The following is a 23,694-nucleotide window of genomic DNA, read 5'->3' on the forward strand; positions in this document are numbered from 1 at the left end:
GGTCCAAGCTTTCAGTCACCTATACTCCCACTTGGTGCCTTTTGCTTCTGTAGCCTAAGTACAGAACTTTGGACAGATGCAATCTGTTGGGGGCAAACATGAATTTGGTTTAAAATGCTCCTTTTTCGCCAGTGGCAGCAGCTTTTCTTTCAACTGCTACCCAGTAGAGCATATCACCATATGGCACCCACCTCCATCCCTCTGTGAGTGCCCTGAGGACACTTAGATATATAGAAAAATAAAACATAGTTCATGCCCTCAGGGAGCTTAGTCTCCTAAAGGAAGCAAATTATATACATTTAGTCAAAACACAGTGTGATGATTATTATGACAGAGGAGTGGAGGGAACATATTTTTCTCCCTCCACTCCCATCTTCCTGTGGCATATACCAAGGAGATAGATGTCTTTGAGCATAATAATGACTAGAGCATGAGATAGTGGAGGATGTTAATCTTGGCATTGTGATAGATCTGATTACTTTTTGATAATCCACTGTGAGGGAGGCCAGGCTGAGTACACCCAAAGGATCTGGGCCCTTTCCTCATGCCACAATCTCCAACCCAACAGTGGAACAAAAGGAGGATCCAAATGGCTGAAAAATTGCACTGGAAACTAAGGATAAGAAGATTGAGCAATGGCTTGAATAAGCTAAGGGTCCAGGAGGGAGGGGAAGTAGAGAACGAGTGTCCAAGTGGAGGAGGCTTCCAAATTAGTAATTCCTCATGGGGTATCATTCCTTTTTTTGCGGGGGGGAATCCTTGGACCTACTGGAGTAGCTTGTAGGCATTGGCAGAGTGTTAGAATTAGGAAACAATTTCAAAATCTTGATCCTCTTTGGAGTCTATAGGGATTGGAATATACCACCCAAATCCCAATAAGGGACTGTTATAGTCTTTTGGATTTGGTGTGGGGGATTGATGGGCTATGCATACTTGTTTATGGGCTTTATAACTACACCTTTCTGGATAGAGAACAAAGTTATAGTGCAAAAGTAAATGTTTTTCTTTAGCTGTATTTCAACATATAGATTAAGCATTTACCATGTTCAAGGTGCTGGCAGTGAAGCTGGGAACAAAACAAATCTCTGCCCTCTTGGAGCTTTATACTCTGGGGGAGACACAATCTTATGGCAACACAAAGGAGAAAGTGATTATCAGTGCCTGAGAGAGGAGGGGACGGCAAGGCTTTCCACCTGGTAAACATGTGAGCTAGATCTTAGAGGATGAGGAAGGCATTGCCATGGGAGAAGGTGGCAGAAGACAGGGTGAGGGAAAAGGCTTAGGGACATGTTGTCAGGTGTGTCTAGAGACTGTGGGTGGTTGAGTATGAGCAGACCTGAAGAGACTGATAATTGGTCACATGGGCTGAATTGGGACACCAGTCATGTTTGGTTGGGTGAGCACAGATTTTTCAAAATCTGTATTTAAATGTCTTTAGAGGGGCTTGATTCCCTCTTCACTCAGTTCCTACCTCTTCCTTATTTTCCTCATACCTGGCCCTCTGACCCATGTCTCTCACATACATTAAATACACAGGAATTTGGGTTTGCAAGTCATTGGCTAGAATAATTTTTTAAATTAAAGTAAAAAAATATAACCTAAATATAGCAAAAAGCACAAATCATAAGCACATGCGATGCCATGAATGTTTGCAATCTGAACATATCCATGTAACCAGAACCCAGATCAAGAGATGGATCATTGCAAATACTTGTCAATATCCACCATCACCCCTTTTGGTCACTGCCATCCCCAAGGGTATCTACTCCCTGTAGGAACTTCTATTCCTTCACACACTTCACTTCCATAATTGGAAGTTGCAGAAGCCTCTCCTTACTTGAATCTTCTAACTGAATAGATTATTTTGCTTGTTTTTGAACTTTATACACTAGTATCCTTGTGTCTGGTTTATTTCACTCATCATTTGTCATATTCATCCACATTGCTTCCTATAGTTTCTTCATTCTATTTACCACACTCCACTGTATGATCATACCCCAACATATTTATCCATTCTATCCATTCTAGCATTGATGGGCATCTCAGTAGTTTCCAGTTTGGGGCCATTGTGAATAGTGATGCGATGAACCTTTCTATACATGTCTTTTAGTGAATATTTCTACTGAACATATACCTAGGAATGGGATTTTTAGGTTGTCGTGTATGTATATATTCAGTGTTAGTAGACACCTTTAGACCCTGTACAATTCCAAAACTCCAGTGTCACTTCTGGAGGTCAATTAGCGTGGGGACTGGATCTTTGCAGCTTGGAAATGATTCTGGCTTTCTGATTCATCATCTGCTTTTTTCTTGCCACGGGTGGTTGTAAAAGATGAGGTCTGCACCTCAGCCACTGCAGAGTCCTCATTAAATCTGCACTTCTCTTCCTTGATTAACCAAACCATTCTCTTCTGTAGGAACTTCTATTCCTTCACACACTTCACTTCCATAATTGGAAGTTGCAGAAGCCTCTCCTTACTTGAATCATTGTGTCCTTCCTCTTCCTAGGCCAAATGTCACTTTTCTCATAATACCCAGGCATGAAAAGTAATGATCCCGTTGGCAGAAGGGTAGATCAGACAGCAAAGACTTCCCTGGTGCAGAGGTTGTCTATATTGCTTCAAAATGATTATGGAGAGGCAGGGGGCACCTGGGTGGCTCAGTTGGCTAAGCGTTCAGCTCTTAATTTCAGCTCAGGTCATAATGTCAGGGTTGTGAGATCGAGCCCCATGTTGTGCTCCATGCTGAGTGTAGAGCCTGCTTAAGATTCTCTCTCTCTCTCTCCCTTCCTCTGCCCCTCCCCTGCTCACGCTCTCTCTCAAAAAATAAGTAAATAAATAAATAAATAAACAAAAAAGTGATTGTTGGAACTGGACCAAATTGGGAAGGATATAGGGCATCATGCATTGTGGGTTTGGGGCAAATTTGGCTCCACATTTATTCCACCACAATTTATTGAGTAACTACCTTGTGCCAAGCGTTTGTGCTGGGTACTGACAACATACTGGTGAGCCAGTCATGGTCTCTGCCCTTGCAAAGTTCTGTCTAGTGAGGGAGACAGATATGTCAACCAAAAAATACAATGCAGTATATAAATACTACCAATGGAGAAGTTCAGCATGCTGGGATTGTAAGGAGGGGATTATAAGGAGGGATTTTAAGGAGGGGGCATCCACCCACTCTGTGGTAGAAGGAAGCCTTCCTGGAAGAAGCACCACTAGACTGAGACCTGATGGAGCTATAGGAGTGGGGAAAAGTGAAGAATATTACAAGCAAGGGAAACACCACATGCAAAAGCCTGAAAGGAAGAGAACATGATGAATTTTTATTATTGTTATGTTAATCACCATACATTACATCATTAGTTTTTGATGTAGTGTTCCATGATTCATTGTTTGCGTATAACACCCAGTGCTCCATGCAGAACGTGCCCTCTTGAGAACATGATGAATTTGAGGGACATAAATGAGTACAATCTAACTGGGTAGGTCATAGAAGGTAAAGTGAGGCAAGGTCATGCTTTAGAGGTGGGCCTTTTAAGCCAGAGTGAGAAATTTGGACTTTTTCTTATAACAGAGGGAAGCAGGATGGGCTTTCAAGCAGAGGGAGTGACATGTTTAATGTTGTACTTTAGGGAAATCACTGTAATTGCAGTTTGGCAAAAGGATGGTTCTGTGATAATTGGGCAGTTGAGAAGACGGGTCAGAGCTGTCTTGTATGGCAGAAAAACCCTTTTAGGATTGTTCTTGGTTAACAATTTGATGCTTTACAGATACTCTTGGTACCTACCCATATGCCAGTGACACCGTTTTATGCATTCTCAGCCCAAGGCTCCCAAAGGGCTGCGCAGTGACTCTGCTTAATGGCGTTCTCTGGTAACTGGAACCCCATGAGCTTATGTCCAGGCTCCATGGGATTAGCTCTCAACCAGTGACTGATGTGAGTTGGTAGAGAAATACCCCAGCTCCGTTGCTGTCCTAGGTGGGATAATCTGATTGCCCACAGTGGTAACCTCTCCAATAACATACTGTTTATTGACTTATTTCCTTTCATTGTCTCACTTACTCCACCCTCCTACTGTATTGGACACTGTGATGCAACATGCAGATGTCCCTTCATTGAAGGCTTGTTGCCCCAGCTGCCAGGAGTGCTGCTGGCAGATGACCTTCAACTGTCAGTCCCTTTAGAGATCATCTAGCTGCAGACAGCTGCCTTGCCCAGGGACACACCTCGTTCTGGGAAAGCCCACACCCAGCAACTGATTCGTGTGCAGTTATAAAGGCTTAGCCATCCTAGCCAAGTTTTGGGCTACTCATAAGGGTCGTTTGAGCTTCAGAGCTCTCTGTAGGGTTGGCTTAGGTGTTGCTGGGCCTGCATGCTGGCTCACCTCTTCCTGCTTCCCATCCCTGCTTCCTTCCCCTTCCTCTTAATAGGTGTTGATTCCAAGGACATTTTCTAATAAACATCCTGCATGCTGACTCCATGTCAGAGTCTACTTTTTGGGGAACTCAGCCAGTGACACCTCCTTTCCTGGGATCACTTCTCAGACTCCTTGAGTCATTGCCTTTCTGCCTTTTTTTCTGGGAGAACCAAACCCAAGACAATACTAGATCTTGCTAATAAGCGGTAAACAAAGTTGGCTCGGTCTGAGTTCCAAAGTAGAAGGGAAAAGACAAGAAAGCCCAGAGGCTTTGGAAGAAAATGATTCAGGACAGGGGATATTTCTTTGGATATCAACACAAACTCTGTATCAACTATTTACCCCTAGACTTAGTTGTTGGAATCTCTAACCATTCGTACATAAAGAAATCTCTCTGTATCTTCTCTAAAATACACTAAAGTATGTAGAGTTACCCCAGTGGGAAGCTATCATGCTTTATTTTGTAGTGTCTACCCGTATAACTTTCATTTAGGAGCTCATCTTCGAATCCACTGTGTGTTTTCTCTGTCCACAGCTTTGTAATATAGCATATCTGGAGAGTCACCAACTTCTTGTACCTCAGTGTCGCCTATGCTGGGGCAAGGCTACTGCAGTGACTGTTGATGCCCCACCGTGTATCCCCCTCAGTCCATCTGGACTCAACCTGCAGCTGGGGACAGTTTCTACCTGCGTCTCCCTTTTCTGCCCAAGGGCTTCCTCTGGTACCAGGGAGAATGGTGTCAGATCTTAATGCCTAAGGCGAAAACCTCAACTACTGCGGCATGAAAATCTTCGAATAATTGGTCCAGCCTCCTCATCCTCCAGAGAGACCATTTACAGGTGTGTTTCACATGATTTCTCATAAGACTTCTTTTTTTTCTTTTAAAGATTTTATTTACTTATTTGAGAGAGCGAGAGACTGAGAGTATCAACAGGGAGAAGGGCAGAGGAGAGGGACAGGCAGACTCCCCGCTAAGCGGGGAGCCTGATTCAGAGCTCAATCCCAGGACCTCGAGATCACGACCTGAGCTAAAGTCAGACACTTAACCGACTGAGCCACCAGGCACCCTAATCTCTATTTTTTAGTTGATCAACCCCAAACGTACTTTCCAAATTTAGTGAAAACCTGCCCTGCTTTTTTGTTGTTGTTGTATAATGTGGTAAGTAAACAGAAAAAAACCCCTTAATTTTACTTATATAGATTTTTTTAAAAAAGACTCTATATGTGAAACTAAGTCCTTCTCTGTGTCAGAAGTCCAGTCTTTGGAAGGAAAACCTCCTTCGGCCCACAGACCCATTTTCCAGTCCAGGGGAAGAGAATCGGGTTTTGGAGTTTATGCCTTGTCTTGCTCATATTGACAAGGAAGCCATCTGGCCATGACTGAGTTTGGAAGGAAGTTTGTGCAGAAAATCATCAGCCTTTCTTTTCCTATGCACTTTGAGGGGCTACTTTTTCATTCCACGTCACAAATTGGGAAGGCCCATCTGCCTGTTTGATTAATGAGCCCTCTCTGCAAAAGCAACAGAGAGAAATGTCCTCTAGGAACCCAGCAAAGAGAAATGAAGAAATAGGATGGCTAATTTTCAGCCATTATTTTGGAGTCTGAACTCCTTCCCTGCATCAATTTAGCTATTATTTCAAAAACTAATTAATCTTCACTCAGGCAGCTCCAAGGGACCTGTGTTTAGATAATTAACAACCCGTGGATTATGAAAAGTCTCACTTGCAAATTTGGCTACAGCATTTGGGTAGAAGAACACTTTTAGTATTATTCCATTTAAACCCTCTTCCATCCATCCTTCATTTCCTGACAATTAAGAGCAAATAATTAACCATGATGGATTTTGCTTGCCTACTTGCTACTCAAATAATGTTCTCCCTTCCTCTTTGTTCTTAAACTACCTCCATCTGAGCCTTTTTGACCAGCTTTGTAGATAATTGCGTTGAACCAGGTAACAGTAGGCTTCATTCGCAGTTAACATGCATCAAGAACATTTGGATTTTGCCTTGGATGGGGAGTGGGAGGAAATTCCCAGGGCTCCATCAGAGAGACTGCTTGTAATTTCTCCTTGGCCCTCAAAAGACTACAGCATTCAGGTGTAACTCTATTTGTAAAATGTTTTCTCTGCCAAGTGAGGAGGAATTGAGGCTACACATTAGGGATGATTTGGGGACTGAAAAGGTTGAGACACCCTAGAACAAGTTACCAAAAGAAATATTAGTTTCTATGAAATTTCAAAACCACCCCCTCCCAGAAATGTTGTTCATTCAATAAACTGGGTGCCTACCATGTGCCAGGCACTATAGAAATTTCTGGAAACAACAGTGGCAAGGAAATCAAATGCTATTCCTGCCCTCATGAAATGTATAGTCTAGGGAAGAGGTCAGACATTAATGAAATGATCCCACAAATTTAAATAAAATTACATCTGGAGAAACAGAATAATATGGAAGCATTTAATAGGAGGATGTGACTTACAGTGGAAATGGTGATAATAGGTTGGAAAGGCTTCCCTGAGCAAGGAGCATTTGAGCTGAGATATGAAGCATGAGTAGATATGAACTCTTGCAGGAAGAGCATTGTCTCAGAGAGAACAGCATGTATAAAACCTCCGAAGTTTTGAAAGCCCTTGATGGACAGAAATCTGAAGAAAAGAAAATCAAATGGATTGGGAATATATTTTATTTTTTATAAATAAGATATGTTTTATTTTCAAAGCTTATATAGGCTTTTCCTCATTTAAAAATTAATATTCAAAAAATTAAAAGCTAGTAAAGCCAAGGGTGCGGGGCGGAGAGGAACACAATCACGCAAAATTCAACTGCCTAAACCCCTCTCTGGAACTGCAGAATCATAGACCTCTAGACGTCAGCTGGGCCCGGAAACTGAAGATCAGAAAGGGTAAGTGACTTGGTTTTTTGTTTTTTTTTTTTTAAAGATTTTATTTATTTATTTGAGAGAGTAAGCGAGCAAGAACACAAGCAGAGGGAGAGAGAGAAGCAGACTCCCTGCTGAGCAGGGAGCCTGACATGGGGCTCGATCCTGGGACTCCGAGATCACGACCCGAGCGGAAGGCAGACACTTAACCGGCTGAGCCACCAGGCACCCCGGTAAGTGACTTATTAAAGGCACACAGCTAATTAGGGACAGGTGTCCCACCAGGAGTGTACGTGTCATTGGGGGTACTCATGAAGGTTTTAGGAGTTACAGCTACAAATATTTTTTATTTGAATAGTCAACATTTAATTAAATGTATCAGGAAAAATATAACTGGTTCATCAAACTTTTGATCTCCTGGATGGTATTATTTAGAATGAAGTTGGGGAAAAGTGAGTTGGTTTAAACAAAAGCTTAATAATATTACAGTTAATACACAAATATGCAAAACCCACGGGCATTAAACAAGTGGATGACAGATGGTAATGCATGCACCACCCCATGCTGCTCAGAATACTTTAGGGTAAATTAATTAAGGACAAAAGATATTCCAGCTAACTTCAGAAAGTCCCTTTCAGGACTTCTGATTCCAAAGCACTTAGGGCTCTTTCCACCTTGTTCCATTCTTTGGTTTCCTCTCCATGAAAATATCCCCTTGGTTCATCTCTCTTCAAACTATGGGGGAAGAAAATAAAAGGTCACTGACTTCATGTAATCCTAAAAATAATAGCCATGAGTATAATGTCGGTTATGGCAAGTGAGAGATTTGTGAAGGGGGCTATCAGCACCTTTCTGAGACTGGGCAGTTGATGAATGTGAACTTTGGAAGCAGATTAAGGCACTGTGGCAGATAAACCTTTTAGCAGGAAAATTATACTGATTAAGAAGCCTATAATTTTCTTGGCTCCCCTTTTCTCCAGGTTTGTTCTTTGGGAAAATTGGCTGCCTCTCCTCATGAGCTCTGGGGTTGAGCTTGGAGGATGGTTTGGAAGGCAGATACAGGAAGAATACTTGCTCATCCGTGGGCACAAGTTTCTGCTGAAGAGGGTTTCATCTGAGAGCAGATGTGGTCAGGGCTGATTTATCAATTGACACAGTAGGTGCAGTACCTAGGGCCCACAAAAATGTTTTAATTTCTTTTGAAGTCAGAAGAAAAACATGAGTATCATCCAGCCAGGGTTATATTTGTCTTTACACCAACACATCATAAAATATGATTTCAAATCTATACATTTTTTTGGAGGAAGGGATTCGTAAACATAAAAGTGCCTAAAACCCATAAAAGTCATAATGTGGCCCTGGGTATGGTGGACATCTTTATTTTTGTCTGCTCACCATTTATTCCCCCTGTCTTCTGGTCGCAGAACCTGCAGGAAACTACTCCTCCTATATTCTCAGTCCTGTGAGATTCAGATGGGTTTTTGTTAGTCTTAGCTCCAGAAGGGGTCATGCAATTCAGGCCCAGTCAGTCAGAAGCCCACGTTCCTTGTGATTGGTTCAGGATGAGTCAGTGAGCCAAGTGGGGCCAATCAGGGCCAACAAGACTCAGTTAATTGTGGGAAGTGAGGAATAGAATGCAGGCTGGAGATGCTGATCACCATCTTTACCACTCTATTAGGTGAGCTGGGAAAGAAGCTATTAGTAGAATAGCTGCTGGGTCTCCAGCAGTAGGAGTTGAGGGTCTTTAACTTAAGGGCTGGGACACCTCCCGACACGCGAGACTCTCTCTCTGGAGAGGATCTGATTGGTTCATCCTCAGTCAGGTGTCCACCTCTGGTCCAGTCAGCTGTGGCTTAGGGGTGGGATGGCAAAGTTCTACAAACATGATTGTCAAGACTCAGTGCCCTGTGGGAGTCTTGGGCTCAGGAGAAGGTGTCAAGTATATGTTATTTGCTAGAAAGTTTTTTTTGTTTTTTTGTTTTTTAGGTTAGGAAGCTGTGGAATGTCAGGTGATATGGGCTTGGCTTCTGATTTTGAGTGGGAGACTTTAAGAAGCTTTGCTCTGATTCAGAATTTCTCAATTCCTGAGGAATTTGTGTGGTAACCAGTGTCAGTGGGGATATTCTAAAGGATCTTATGGTCAAGTATATTTGGGAAATAACAACTTAAATAACATAATTTGAACTTCTTTCCTGCAGGACTCCTTAGATCTTTAATGTGTTCATGTGCATTATGAATCTCCAGGGGAGGAGGAAATCGAAGGTCCAGTATTTCTTAAACTTGTATGATGTCCAAACTAGGGATTTCAAGGAATTCCTAGCTCTGAAGAAAACTACTCTTTTGAGGAATACAGTTTAAGAAATACTGGTCAAGGGGCACCTGGGTGGCTCAGTTGGTTAAGCATCCCATTCTTGGTTTCAGCTCGGGTCGTGATCTTGGGGTCCTGGGATGGAGCCTCCAGTCCAGCTCTGCACTCAGCGGGGAGTCTGCTTCTTTCTGTCTCTCCCTCTCCCTCTGCCCCTCCCCCTGCTTGCATGCACACTCTCTCTCTCAAATAAATAAATAAATCTTAAAAAAAAAAGAAATACAAGTCAAGTTCATTAACCATGAGAGCATTAAATGCTATAAAGGAAAAACACTGAAAAATCTAAAACTTTAAAAAGTCCTTTTTTTATGAGGATGCACCCAGATTCTAACAAGTTCAGTTTTGTTTTTTTTTTTTTTTTACTAAGAGATGTGGAATCCTATACCAGCTCCATCAATATTAAAAATAATAAAAAGCAACATTATCTAATGTGAATTCTAAGCCCTAGGAAACTGTGCTGAGGGATTTATGTGCACTGTCTCATTTAATCCTCACCACAATAAAGGAGGTAGGTGCTGTGATTAGTCCCATTCTATAGCTGAGAAAACTGAGGCACAGAGAGATTAAAGTAACTTGAATGTGGTGGAGGTAGAATCTGAAGCCAGGTAGTTGGACTCCAGCGTCCTGCTCCCAACCCATTCTAATGCCAAAATAATTTGAATATTACATTGGGCAAGTCTCTTCTCTTCTTGAATCTCAGTTTCTTGATCTGTAAATTGAGTGTATCAGACTTTTATAGTTTTTTTTTAAGATTTTATTTATTTGAGAGAGCGAGAGCGAGAAAGAGAGAGCACCAGGAGGAGGAGGGGTGAAAGGAGAAGGAGAAGCAGACTCCCCGCTGAGCAGGGAGCCTCATATGGGGCTTGATCCCAGGATCATGACCTGCACTGAAGGCAGACGGTTAACCCACTGAGCCACCCAGGCGCCCACCGCATCAGACTTTTTTTTTTTAAAGATTTTATTTATTCATTTGAGACACAGAGATACAGAGAGAGAGAGAGAGAGCATTAGCAGTGGGAGAGGCAGAGGGAGAGGAAGAAGCAGACTCCCCGCTGCGTCAGGAGCCTGATGTGGGACTCGATCCCAGGACCCCGGGATCATGACCTGAGCCGAAGGCAGATGCTTAACCATCTGAGCCACCCAGGCGCCCCCGCATCAGACTTTTAAAGCAATCCGGTTCTATGTAGATTTTCCATGGTTGCGCAATTTGATATCTGTAAGCCCACCTTGAGGAAAGTGGCCGTCAATAAAATGGTTTCCTTGCTGCAGGTGATTTAAGATGGGGTGGGGACAGTGGAGGTGGAACTGGGGAACTTCAGACAATTGCTTTGGAACAGGGGCAACAGCCCTGAATGTAGGTTCCACCACTGCAAAATGACACACTGGCGAGGTAAGTAAGAACGTGTGAAAATGAGGCCTCTGGAGAGATCTCTATTGATTGCCAATCTCAATTTAGCTACGATATCAGATACCTGGACAGATGTCAATGGCTGCACTAGAACCCCAGCTTCTTTCCTGGCACGTGGCAGATGGGTGCTTAAACCAGTCTGAGCAGTTCACTGCCTTGCCATCCATCAGCCTATGGCAGGTGGGCCTGAGTCATCTCACGTTCTTCTGGCTCTGCATTGCTCACATGGGACAGATGTCATAATGCCAGAATTGATGCTTCCTTTCAAGGGAAGAGGACAGGATGGAAGAAGCCTGTTAAGCAACCCTCGATGATACTATGTACCTCTAGACCACTTTATGCCTTCCATCTCAGAGGGAGCTAGATTTCCCGAGATTAAGATAATAATCCTAACCATTCACTGAACCCCAGATAGGTTCCAGAAACATAAGATGTTGCCATTTTACAGATGGAAAAACAGAAGTGAAAAGCTACCACATTGTGTAACACTTGCTAAATGTCATTAGTCTGCTAAGCTTATATGTACTTTAAATATATATGTTTCTCTCCTGCACACACACACACAATCCTATGAATTCCTACTGACATATTTTACTATGTGGTATGTTCTTGAATTTGGATTAAAGTAATTCAGATAGTGAGAGATACTTCTATTATGAGTCTCATTTTATGTGATGAAACCAAGGCAACTAGTACAAAGCTCTTAATGGAAGTATTAGAATTTAACCCAGGTGGCCTGACCATACCTAAGATAACCGTGCAATTTATAAAAAGGCATTTTTGTTGAGGTATAATTGACATACAATGTTCTATCAGTTTCATATGTACAACACAGTGATTTGACATTTGCTGTACGTTACCAACTGATCAGCATAAGTCTAGTTACTGTATCACCATACAAAGTTAATACAGTATTATTACAGTATTCCCCAAGCTGTACATGACATCCCTGTGACTTATGTATTTTGTAATTGTAAAAGAGCATTCTTTTGAGGGTGAAATGGGTGCTATTAATAATAAGGCCAGAATAGCAAGTGTGAATCAGGATGGTCCCATGTAAACCAGAATATATGGTCACTCTAGCTGTATGGATCTCAGTGAAATAATAAAATTAAATAATGTACTTAAAGCATTTACCCCCATACCTGAAACAGTATGTACTCCATATATTTTATTTTTTATTTGACAGAGAGAGAGAGTACAAGCAGGGGTAGTGGCAGGCAGAGGGAGAGGGAGAAGCAGGCTCCCTGCTCAGCAGGGAGCCCGATGTGGGGCTCGATCCCAGGACCCCTGGATCATGACCTGAGCCAAAGGCAGACACTTAACCGTCTGAGCCACCCAGGCGCCCCCTGTACTCCATATATTTTAGCTGCATTTGTTACCCATCGTGAGGGTCATTGTGAGGAGGATGGCCATATTTCAGGTTAAAGAAATGGCTGTCTTACTTCAGCCAGTGTTCGGTTTTGTGTTTATTTTTCCTGGTTAATAATGCCAAGAAGAGGCAATGTCATGCCTTGGATTGTGGAAGGGGTCCCGGAGAAATTGACCTTGTGTTGACCTGGAAGGTTGCTGGAAAGGTTCTCTCTGAGGTCCTGAAGGGTATTTTGTAACTATCTCATTTGTAACCAAAAGTGCATTTTGAGACACTCGGGTGTGTTTTGTGGTAGATGAAGAGATGGTCTGTGTTCAATGAGTATCATGGCCCTGCAATTGAAAAATGAACTGAAATATTAATAGGTCTTACCAACTGCTGGCTGATTACAGAGTTGAAAAGGCACTGGAAGCCTTTGGGACAGAATTGCCATGTGCTAGAAGAAAAATGATAGGAAAGGAACAGTGCTGTGGGCTGGGGAGGGTGGCTGCCCAAATTGAGCAGAGCTATTATTTGAGGGCAAGGACCACGTATTCAATATGCTGTTAGGTGAATTGTGCCCCTTTAGGATTATCAATAAGCTACTTGTATTTGAGCCTGGGAAATTCACCGAAGACTGGGTTGAATTAGATGATAGTCACAGATAAAGTAATGACATAGGAATGGTTTAGTTTTAGCACCCTCTTCACATCCTTCATATCATCCCCACAACTCGGATACAAGAACACATCTCCATGTCTTGGAAACTGCTATCTGGACCTGCCTGCTACAGTGCCATATTCTGTGGAAGGACCTGTGCAGTAGGAATATGTTTAGCTGCAAGTAAAACTCCTCTGTAGTAACTTACAACAAGGGGTCAGGAAGTCAATGGTTACTGGTGTTGGTCCAGTGAGTGGCGTGGGAATGTCAAGACCGGTGTATCTGTTCTTTCTTCAGCCTTTCCTTTATGTCCGTTATCTTAAGACCATGTGGTAGCTGCTTTTGTTTCAGACATCACATATATGTTCAAGACAGGAAGAAGGTGGGCAGGGGAAAAGGCAAGGGCACAACACCAGCTGCTTCTGTCTCCTCTTAATGGGAAAGCAGATGCTTTCTCAGGACTGCTCCCTCAGTAGATTTTGCTTATCTTTGTTCCCTGTACCTGGGTCACATAACCATCCTTAGCTGCAAGAGAGGCTGGGAAGAGGGAACAGGAGTGTCATGATTAACCTAGACCAATGACAGCCCACTCCCTGGAGTTGGCACTTTATTTTTCCAAATGAAATTTGGTTTCGTTATCAAGAAAGAGGGGAATAGATATTGCTGAGGCAATGAACGGTGTCTTCCATTGTCCTTTTTCTTTACAATCAGAGATAGTAGTCTGGGGAAACTGATTTCTATTATGATTTTATACCTTAAGAGTCTTGAATTGTGCTTATAGCTTCTTAGAAAATGTTTAAATGGATAAATGACTAGTGTATTTCTGCTGAATTACAAAACAGGCCAAGTAGTCTCATTTTCTGTTAATATATTTTGGTTTGGGGCTAGGAGTTTTATGAAAACACCACAATTTGAAGATGTGGTTCTAATAATGAGAATTTCAGCTAACAGCAGGTCAGCAAGGGCAGATTTCATTTTCATAGAGCATTGGAGTTTGCAATATCCCTTGGTGGAGACTCTTGTTGCTTTTCAGTTTTGTGAGGAGAGTCCTAATATATCAGCCCTGGAAGAAGTCTTTGATAATGATAATAGGTAGAATTTTTGAACACTCACCACCTGCTAGGCAATCTGCTAGGACTTTATTTTTCTTTAAGATTTTTTTTTTTATTTGAGAGAGTGAGAGAGAGACAGAGAGAGAGAGAGAGAGCCTGAGCAATGGGGAGGGGCAGAGGGAGAGGGAGAAGCAGACTCTCCACTGAGCAGGGAGCCTGACTCGGGGCTCGATCTCAGGACCCTAGATCATGACCTGAGCTGAAGGCAGATGCTTAACGGACTGAGCCACCCATGTGCCCCTCTACTAGGACTTTAAAATTATCAATTCATTTCATCCTTGTGATGAGCCTATGAGGTAGATACTATTTTAATCCCTAGTTCATAGAGGTGGAAATTAAGACCCAGAGAGATTTAGTAACCCACCTAAGTTTATAAATATTGCAGGTGGGGGAGCTTGGATTCAGATCCAGACTGTCTGGTTCCAGAGCACATGCTCATATTCCTTAGGCAAAGTGGCCTCTCGGGTAATAATAGCTGTCCTTGGTTGAGAGTCTATTTTTGCATCTACGATATAGCATACATTTATGTAAGCGTGTTACATACGCTTTCTCATTTGACTTTCACAACAACCCAGTGAGGCAACTACAATTCTTATCCTCATTTTACAGTAAAAGAAACAAAGCACAGAGAGGATAAGGGACTTGGCCCTGTATTAGTTTGTGTAGGGTGAACTCTGGCTTATCTGGGCCCCGAACTCAGGATCTTTGCTTGTGTTTTTCTGTATTTCTTGAGATCAATCTTTTAAAGATTCATTTATTTGAGAGAGAGAGACAGTGGGGAGGGGCAGAGGGAGAGGAAGAGAGAGTCCCATGCCAACTCTGCGCTGAGTTTGGAGCCCAACTCGGGGCTCGAAATCAAGACCCTGAGATCATGACCTGAGCTGAAACCAAGAGTCAGACACTTAACCTTGTGCCACCCAGGTGCCCGGAGATCAGTCTTTTGAAATCCCTCATTCTAGAGATGAGATTCAACAGAAGCAGGATGAGGAAAGCTCATTGAGGGTGGCTAGATGTTCCGAAGTCTGTGAGGTAAGGGTCATTATCTTCATTTCACATGTATTGGTTATGTTACATGCTAAAATGCTGTATCCAGGAGGACCCTATATAGAGTGGCTTAAACAAGAAAGAAGCTTATTTCTCCCTCACGTACTGGTAGAGTTTGGTGGTTTGAAGCTGGCTTCCATTACTGGATTCAGTGCAGCTGTTCACTTGTAACTTCTTAGCCAGCAGAAAAGAGAAAGGGAATGTGGAGGGAAAACACCTTGCTTTTAGGGGGTGCAATATGGAACTTGCACATACCATGCAGTTTCTCCTACTTACATTTCACTGATCAGAATGTGGGCACATGTCATAACCGCAAGACAGGCTGAGAAGTTTCTAGGTGGGTGACCATATGCTCTGGGAAGGGAAGAAGGGAACAATGGATATTGATTGGGGGCCGGTTGGCAGTCTGTGCCACATCAAAAGCAAGGAAGTGGAGGCTCAGAGGGTAAATACTTGCCTAGTACCACATAGTGGCAAACATGGAGCATGCACATTTTTTTTTTTAAAGATTTTTTTTATTTATTTGAGAGAGAGGATGAGAGGAGAGAAAGAGCACATGAGAGGGGGTAGGGTCAGAGGGAGAAGCAGACTCCCCGCTGAGCAGGGAGCCCTATGCGGGACTCAATCCCGGGACTCCAGGATCATGACCTGAGCCGAAGGCAGTTGCTCAACCAACTGAGCCACCCAGGCGCCCCAAGCATGCACATTTTGAGGAAGCCTAGATGTGGGAGAAGTGTCAGGATGTAGGGAAACAGCTTGGCAGGTCAGGGAGTGGTGCAGAGAAAGCACGCTGCAAAGCCCCAGGTGGCAGAAACAGCCCACCGTGAGAGATTCAGGTACTTGCAAGAGCCAATCGTAGAGGTTGGTCAGGTGGCTAGCTGGGTGCACGTGAATTCATGCTTGTGATTGGGCAGCGTGACTTGAGGCACCAACAGGAAGCTGCCGAACTTTAGGGAATACAATTTTCAAACAGTACGATTGGAAGGGTGGTGCCCCGGAGTTATGCAACATGTGGGCTCTTCCAGGAAGGCCTTTCTACTGCACCTTCATCGGTCGGATTCCTTGGGGAAGCAGACTTCGAGATGGGGACTGGCATGCAGGGGGTTTGTTCCAGAGAGCTCTTGGGATCAATACCGGGGGTGGGGGGTGAGAAGGAAGCAGGATTGAAAAGAGGAGGAAATGGAGCTGAAGCAGGATTGAAAAGAGGAGGAAATGGAGCTGCAATTGGCTCTTAACAGAAACCTCAGCCAACCTGAGGGAGAGTTCTGAAGAGGGGGTGATTTTCCCAACTTGTCTCTGAAGTTGTCTCAGCAAGAAGGCTGAGTCTACATACCCGCTGTTAATTAGTAATTTGGTGCTGGCTGCCTGGGAAAGTCTGCATGACCTTGGGCATGACCTCAGATGAGGTAGCTCTCTCCGGCTGAGGCAGTCCCTGAAAGGGGCTGATTGCAAAGGGCTCTCCTGAAAGCACTTCAGGAGTTGAGCTATTACATCCTTCATTTCTGAAGGGGGATCTTGGCAGCACCTTGCAGCATCCACCGCATTCCTCAGTCAACACACTGCCTACTATTCCTTTATCACAGAGTGTGTCTTGAAGAGCTCCCTTTTTCAAATCTCAAATACCCTTGGATTGGTGGGGAGAGGTATCTACAGTTTAGATTTCATTATGAACTAATTAATAGTTGGTTTAACTCCCAGCCCCTCCTGGGGGTCTGTGACTAGCATCGGAGAACATTGAAGGGAGAGGTCACACCTAGAGTGGATGGGACAAGTGACAGGAGGTCTACAGGAAGCAGAAGGGGAAGCTGAGAGGGAGACAAAGCCAAGTTCCTTCTCTGCTCACCTAACTCAAGGCAGATTCTGCCTCAGGTGGGAATCACAGGGAGAATGTGGGCACTGCGTGGTTCTGAAGTCAGACTTTGCCAACTCCCAATTTTGCCCAAAGCCAAGCCTGCCCCAGACATTTGCTCTTTCTTTTGTTTGAATTTCTAATTCGCTCTTTACCAAGATGGCTACCTGTTCAGGAGAATGAAAGATCACAGTTTGATCTGGTTCGGAGTTTGATTTTTTTTCTCTCTCCCTCTCAGCATAACAGCTCAGACATCTATGGGCTACAGCTAAAAAGTGATTTTTAAAGACTTCTCATTGGCAAAGAAATCAATGGGAAGAAATCTCTGCACCCCCCTTCCATTTTGCTTTTAATTATTTTTCTCTTCCAATCCCCTGCTAGGAAAGTTTTGTCTGAGGCCATCCATCATACTTTGTCAGAAAGTTGCATTGTTAAGGATGGGGGTCCTGCTGGCTGAACTGAGGAGCTGGTGAGATTTCCCCACAGTCTTGGCAATTAACTCAGCTCGAGGAAGGGGTAGAATCAAAGAATGCCATCAGGAAGATGGAATCCCAAGGCAAAGTCATCTTTCAAGGGCAGGGTTATTGCAGAAATATCTTCATGGCAGCCTCCAAGGTACAAGTGTTGGGGAGGGTAGGGTTAACGAAAGGGACAGGTCAGAGAGGGATGACCTTTCAAAAAGATATGGAAGGAAAGGACTTGGGTGTCCCAGATGCTCTCACTCCAGGCTCGTCAGTCACTCAAAGGTTGTGTCACCTCGGGTAGGTTGGCTACCTTTCTTAGTCTCAGTTTCCTTATCTCTGAAATGGGTGAATACATGTTTTAGTGAGACAAGGCAGTGGGAGAACTGGGAGGAAACACAGGCTAGTGTAAATAAAGGAGACTTTAACAAAATTGTTAAATTGTAAGAACTCTTAGCACGAAAGACACTCTCTTAAGGTGTTACGTGCACACTACAGTATTGTTCCCTGTAGGAACACTGTTGTATAGCGGATTTCTAGAGCTTGTTCTCATCTTGCATAGCTGAAACTTTATATTCATTGAACAGCAACTCATTTTCTTCTCCCGCCACCGCCCCCCACCCTCTGGCAACCACCATTCAACTCTTTGTTTCTATTAGACTATTTTCATACTTCATATAAGTGAAATCATGCAGTATTTGTCCTTCTGTGACTGGCTTATTTCTTAGCATAATGTCCTTTGGGTTCTCTGTGTTCTTGCATATGGCAAGATTTCCTTCTTTTAAAAGGCTGAATAATACTCCATTGTATATATATACCACATTTTCTTTATCCATAGCAAAAACAAACAAACAAAACACAACACCAAAAAATCCAAAACAAAAACAAAAACCCTGATTGAAAGATGGGCAAAGGACTTAAATAGACATTTCTCCAAGGAAGACATATAAATGGCCAACCAGAATATTAAAAGATTCTCAGCATCACTAATCACCAGGGAAATGCAAAACAAAACCACAAGGACATATCACCTCAGGATGACATATCACACCCGTCAGGATGGCTACTATCAAAAAGACAAAAGATACCAGGTGTTGATGAGAAGGTGGAGAAAAGAGAACCCTTGTGCATTGATGGGAATGTAAAATGATACAGCTGCTATGGAAAACAGCATAAATAAAATAGAATATAAATAAATAGAATAAAATAAATAAAATAGAATATAAAGAACAGTATAAAAAATAGAATTACCATATGATTCAGCATTCCAACTCTGGGAATAAAAGGGGCTTAATCATGAAGTCCCTGGAACTAGAATGGAAAGTTACCAGAATCTAAAATAGCTCTAATGACCTCTTTTCCTTTGCTAACTCATGGTCTCTATCTTTACTTTGGGACTGTTCTACTCTCCTTTCCACAGACCTACCTCATGTGTAACTCCGTTTCTGCTTACCAAAATACCAGCTGGTACAAGACTTTTAAGGTGGCTCCATCCCCACTCTGCCTTATGAACTTTCACTTTCCATTCCCATGAACAGATGCCTCCTCCTGTTTCTTAGTTCACATTCCTGTGAGAGAGAATCTGTTTGGTTCATCTCATCTTTATGCACTACGACTTGGGATGGCTGCCTTGAGGTCAGGTGATTAAACCGAAGCCAGTCAGCTGTCCATGAAAGGGTGGGCTCACATCGCATCACATCACATAGAAGCTTATTGCCTAAGGAATTTTTACAATTGTGAGTGAGTGGTTGAACTTGACCACAGTATTTGTGGTATTCTCTGGTGCTGCCCCCACCCACCTTTCTCAGAACAACCTCCTGCAAATGACCACATGAAGAAAACAGTCAAAGCCACCGAAACCAGCAGATTCACACAGAAAATCCAAACGAGTTCAAAGTGGATATGAAGACAGTTCAGTGTCCTAATACAGGGTTCCCGGCTTGGCTTTCTTTAGCTGTAATCTGATTAAGGGGGAGATAACCAATTAAGGTCAAAAGTTTTCCTTGAAGGGGGGTGGGACGTATAACATAGCTAAGTATGGCAGGTTGTATTTTCCACAGATGGCCACAACAATATCTCCAATCCCACATGCGCTTTTAGAGCCTTGCTCCTCCCCATCAAGAGTCCTTGCCATTTCCCCTACAACCTTGTGACCACCTTGAGCAGTAGAATATTGTGGAAATGGTATTCTATGACGTTACAGGCTAGTTCACAAAAATGCTATGCTCCTCCTCCTTGTTCTCTTAGGATGTGCACTTTTGGGACATGGCCACCATGTTGTGAGGAAGCCCAAGCCGCCTGTGGAGGGGAGCGAAGTTCTTCAGCCCATAGCTTTGGCTGGATTCCCAGCTGAAACCAGCACCGACAAGCTGGCATGTGAATGAGCTATCTTGAAAATAGGTCTTCCAGATCCCAGTTGAGCTGCCTCACCTAATTCTGCTTGGAGCAGAGAATCATCATCTCTGCCAAGCCCTATCCAAATTGCAGATTTGTGAGCAAAATAAATGATTGTGGTGGTTTTTGGCCACTCGGGTTTGGGATATTTTGTTAGCAACAAATGGCAGATACAGCACTGGATAGACACTCTTACGAACTTTTCTAGTTTTGTATGTGAATGGGGAGTGAAGAGGGTTGAAAATGGGCAAGGGGAGGTCATTGGCTGCAGAGGTGGTGGGATACCCCAACTCTTTAAAAAAAAAAAAGATTTATTTATTTGAGAGAGAAAGAGAGCAATTTTTTGAGAGGCAGAGGGCGAAGCAGACTCCCTGCTGAGCAGGAAGCCTGATGCGGGACTCGATCCCAGGACCCTAAAATCATGACCTGAGCTGAAGACAGGTGCTTAACTGACTGAGCCACCCAGATGCCCCAGATACCCCAACTCTTAACAATCACTGCTTACTGAGCACTTGCTCTGCGCCAGACTCTGAGCTAAGGGCTTTAAACTAATTCCTTATACCTCCCTGAGAGGTGGGGAATAATACTGTCATCATTTGATAGCTGAGGAAGCTGGTATCTGGAGAGTTTTAGTCTCTCCCGTGGTCGTGAAGCCAGTATGTTGTAGAGGTCACATTTGAACCCTCGTTTGATATCAGACTAATTCATTCTTGACCAGAGAACAAGAATCAGGGCTAAGATCGGAGATAAGCCTATTCTTAACAGATGTATAACTATTCAATGGGGAAATTTTTCTCGTCCCCTTTGGGATTCATCATGAATTTCATAGGTCCTTCTAATATGTATTTAGTGCTTACCCTGAGTCACGCACTGTTCTAAGCCCCTTACTTCCACATTGCATTTAATCCTTACTGTAACCCTCGTTTTTCAGATGAAAAACCTGAGGTTCTCAGGGGTTAAACACTTGTTCTGGTCACACAGGTAGTAAATGGCAGGGCTGAGTCTGACACCAATTCCCTGCCTGTTAACTACTTCTGCTCCTTAATTTTATGAGTGAGGACGGGAGGACAAAGGAAGGAACAGGGGGAGGAGGGGAAGAGTTGGAAACAGGAGGGAAGGGGAGAATCCTAAGGTGAGACGCAGAAGAGGGAAGGAGATAGAGACACGGCAGGTGGGTTTTGTCGATGACAGAGCCAGTTGTTTCCAGATGGAGACCTCTCAGTCAGGGAGGGGGACAAAGCTGTCAAGCCATTTTGAGGAAGACACCAAGTCTGGGGATGGTGGAGGGGGACACTGGCAGGCTGACTGTAGAGCCTGCCTCTTATAGAGCTATTCTTCTTCCAATAATGTCGTAGAAATATATAGAGTGAAGGAGGAGAGTGCATTGGAATGAAATACTGTATAATTCATTTGTCTTCTTTACTGAGGAAATCTCCCTATAATTTATCAGTAGGAAAGGTTTAAGTGAGTTTTGTAGTTCTTTTTATATGCCCTTAAGAGGCAGCCTCCACTTTGCCAATGGGGGCTCTTTCATCATTCTATGAACAAGTGGGGATCATGCTTTAGAAAAAGGAGAGGAGTTCTAAGGAAAACAAACAAGCAAGAATTTTTGCAACCAAAAGGTACATGCCCAAATGCAAAGAGAATGCAAATTGTGACCCAGAATGTAAATTTCTTTCTCTCTACGCTATACAGTATGAGCATGAGCACATACACACAGCCTAACACATGTGTATAGCCACACACACGATCCCACAGAGTCATACACACACGCAAACACACACACACACACGCACTATACGTGCATAGTCATGCACAGACACACACACACCACTGTGATTCCCTGAGCACGGGGTTTAGGTGGCTCCTAAAATTCTATTGAGTTCCTGAGGCTAGTGGACCTGAGTTCAAATTCTGTTTCTGCCCCCCTGCTGGCTTTGTATCTTTGATCAAGTCACTTCACCTCTCTGTGCTTCTGTTTCTTCATATATAAAATGGATATAATAATGTGTCTAGTTCACAGAGTTGCTGTGGTAATGCAGTGATTTATTGCATGTGTAGTGCTTAGAAAAGTGTCTGGCACAAAGTGGCTCTCCATAAATGTTGGTGATTATTGTTGCCGTGAATTGGGTAGATTTCACTATTATCACTATTGTCATCGTCTGTCGTCATCAAAAGTTCCCTTTTCTTGAACCTTGCCATGCTAGGCCCTGTGTGAAGAGGATTACTTATATTGTCTCAATGCTCAAAATAGCTGCATAAAGTAGAGACTATTTTTTTTAAGATTTTATTTATTTATTTGACAGAGAGAGAGAGAGAAAGCACAAGCAGGGGGAGTGGGAGAGGGAGAAGCAGACTCCCCACTGACCAGGGAGCCTAATGGGGGCTCGATCCCAGGACCCTGGGATCATGACCTGAGCCTAAGGTAGATGCTTAACTGACTGAGCCACCCAGGAGTCCCGGGGTAGATACTGTTTTGACAGAGAAGGAAATTGAAGCCTGGAAAGGTTCAGTAACTTTCCTGAGGTCACACATGTGGGAAATGGCCAAACTAGAACTTGAACCTGGGTCTGCATAATTCCAAGCCCTAGTTGTTAACCGTATGGAATGTATGATCTCCCTTATGGGAGAGGGAGTGTAGGGGGAGGGAGAGAGGGAGAGGGAGAAAGGACAAACTAGTGGGATGCTGGGGCCCAGAAGAAAGCAGACCAGAGCATGGAGGAGAGAAGGAAGTGCATTAGTCATATTATATGCAGCAGATAGATCTGGACTGAGAAATGTGGGTCCACAGGGTAGGCTAATAATTTTGCACCCTTCAAACTGGTGTTCTTTAAATATTTGCTTGGCATTAATTTGGAGGAGGTCCTGAGCCTGGCGCAGGGCAAAGGCCACTGCTCTGCTGATCCAAGCAGTTAGCTTCAGCTCCAGGCTTGCATTTCATATTCAGGAAGACAAAAGCCCTGCAGTTAAAGAGATCAACCTTCAGAGGAGGGCAGTTGGAAAGCATTTGTTGTTTCTCAAGCATGCCTCTTGGGGAGGTCTCCCCTGGTAACTTATCAAAGTTTACTTTCCAACTGCACACAGTACTATCCCTAAGAGGAGTTCTGGTAAACACAATTTTCTTCATCTTGTTACCTTTCCAGTAATGCTTTGGAGTCCCATATAGACGGGAGCCCTGGGCTGCTGCCTGACTGCCCTACTAATTAATCAGGTCTAGGAGGAGGGAAGATGGGGGAAGCCGTTTGATTGGTTATTGCTGATAACCTTGGGCAGAGCTTGTCAGTGGGGAGGTGGGGGAGGATGCTAGATTAAGCAAAGAGTAAATGTGTGCTGAGGATGTGGAATCAGTAAGTGTGAAGAGGTGCTTTTGAGAAGTTTGATAGATTGAGGAGACAGCAGTGTGAAGGGAAATGGCTCTCATTTTTCTTCAGTTATAGGGAAGATCTGAAGATGTTGCTCAGCAGAGGGAAAGGGTCTGTTAGACAGGGAGACTTTTGTATAAAAGAGAAAGAGCTATTGAGGGGCAAAGAATGTCAAGAGGAGACAGGAGTGAGAAGGATCCAGAGGGGCTGGAAGCTTGGCTTTGGAGTTGGACATACTCAGATTTGAATCCTGCCTCTACCTCTCTAGCTGTCCATCCTTAAGCAAACTGCTTAACCTTTGTGGGCCTTGGTTTTCTCAACTCCAGAATGGGGATAATAATGCTTACTGCACAGAGTTGTTCTAAGGGATAAATAAGGTCATGTTTGTG

At 43.5% G+C, this 23,694-nt stretch overlaps 1 protein-coding gene across 1 annotated transcript in view; it reads left to right on the forward strand.

Annotated features, from left to right (window-relative positions):
- The window catches only part of SUDS3 (SDS3 homolog, SIN3A corepressor complex component), a 205,729-nt gene extending 199,748 nt beyond the window's left edge, over positions 1 to 5,981 (forward strand). Inside the window, exon 4 of the mRNA XM_035017109.1 lies at positions 4,956 to 5,981. Coding sequence (XP_034873000.1) covers positions 4,956 to 4,963 — 8 coding nt within the window. The 3' untranslated portion in view covers positions 4,964 to 5,981. The remainder of the gene's footprint in view (positions 1 to 4,955) is intronic.
- The last annotated feature ends 17,713 nt before the right edge of the window (positions 5,982 to 23,694 follow it).

This window comes from Mirounga leonina, unplaced genomic scaffold, assembly GCF_011800145.1.
Source record: "Mirounga leonina isolate KUSES-001 unplaced genomic scaffold, KU_Mleo_1.0 Mir_171, whole genome shotgun sequence".
In the NCBI taxonomy this organism is placed as follows: domain Eukaryota; kingdom Metazoa; phylum Chordata; class Mammalia; order Carnivora; family Phocidae; genus Mirounga; species Mirounga leonina.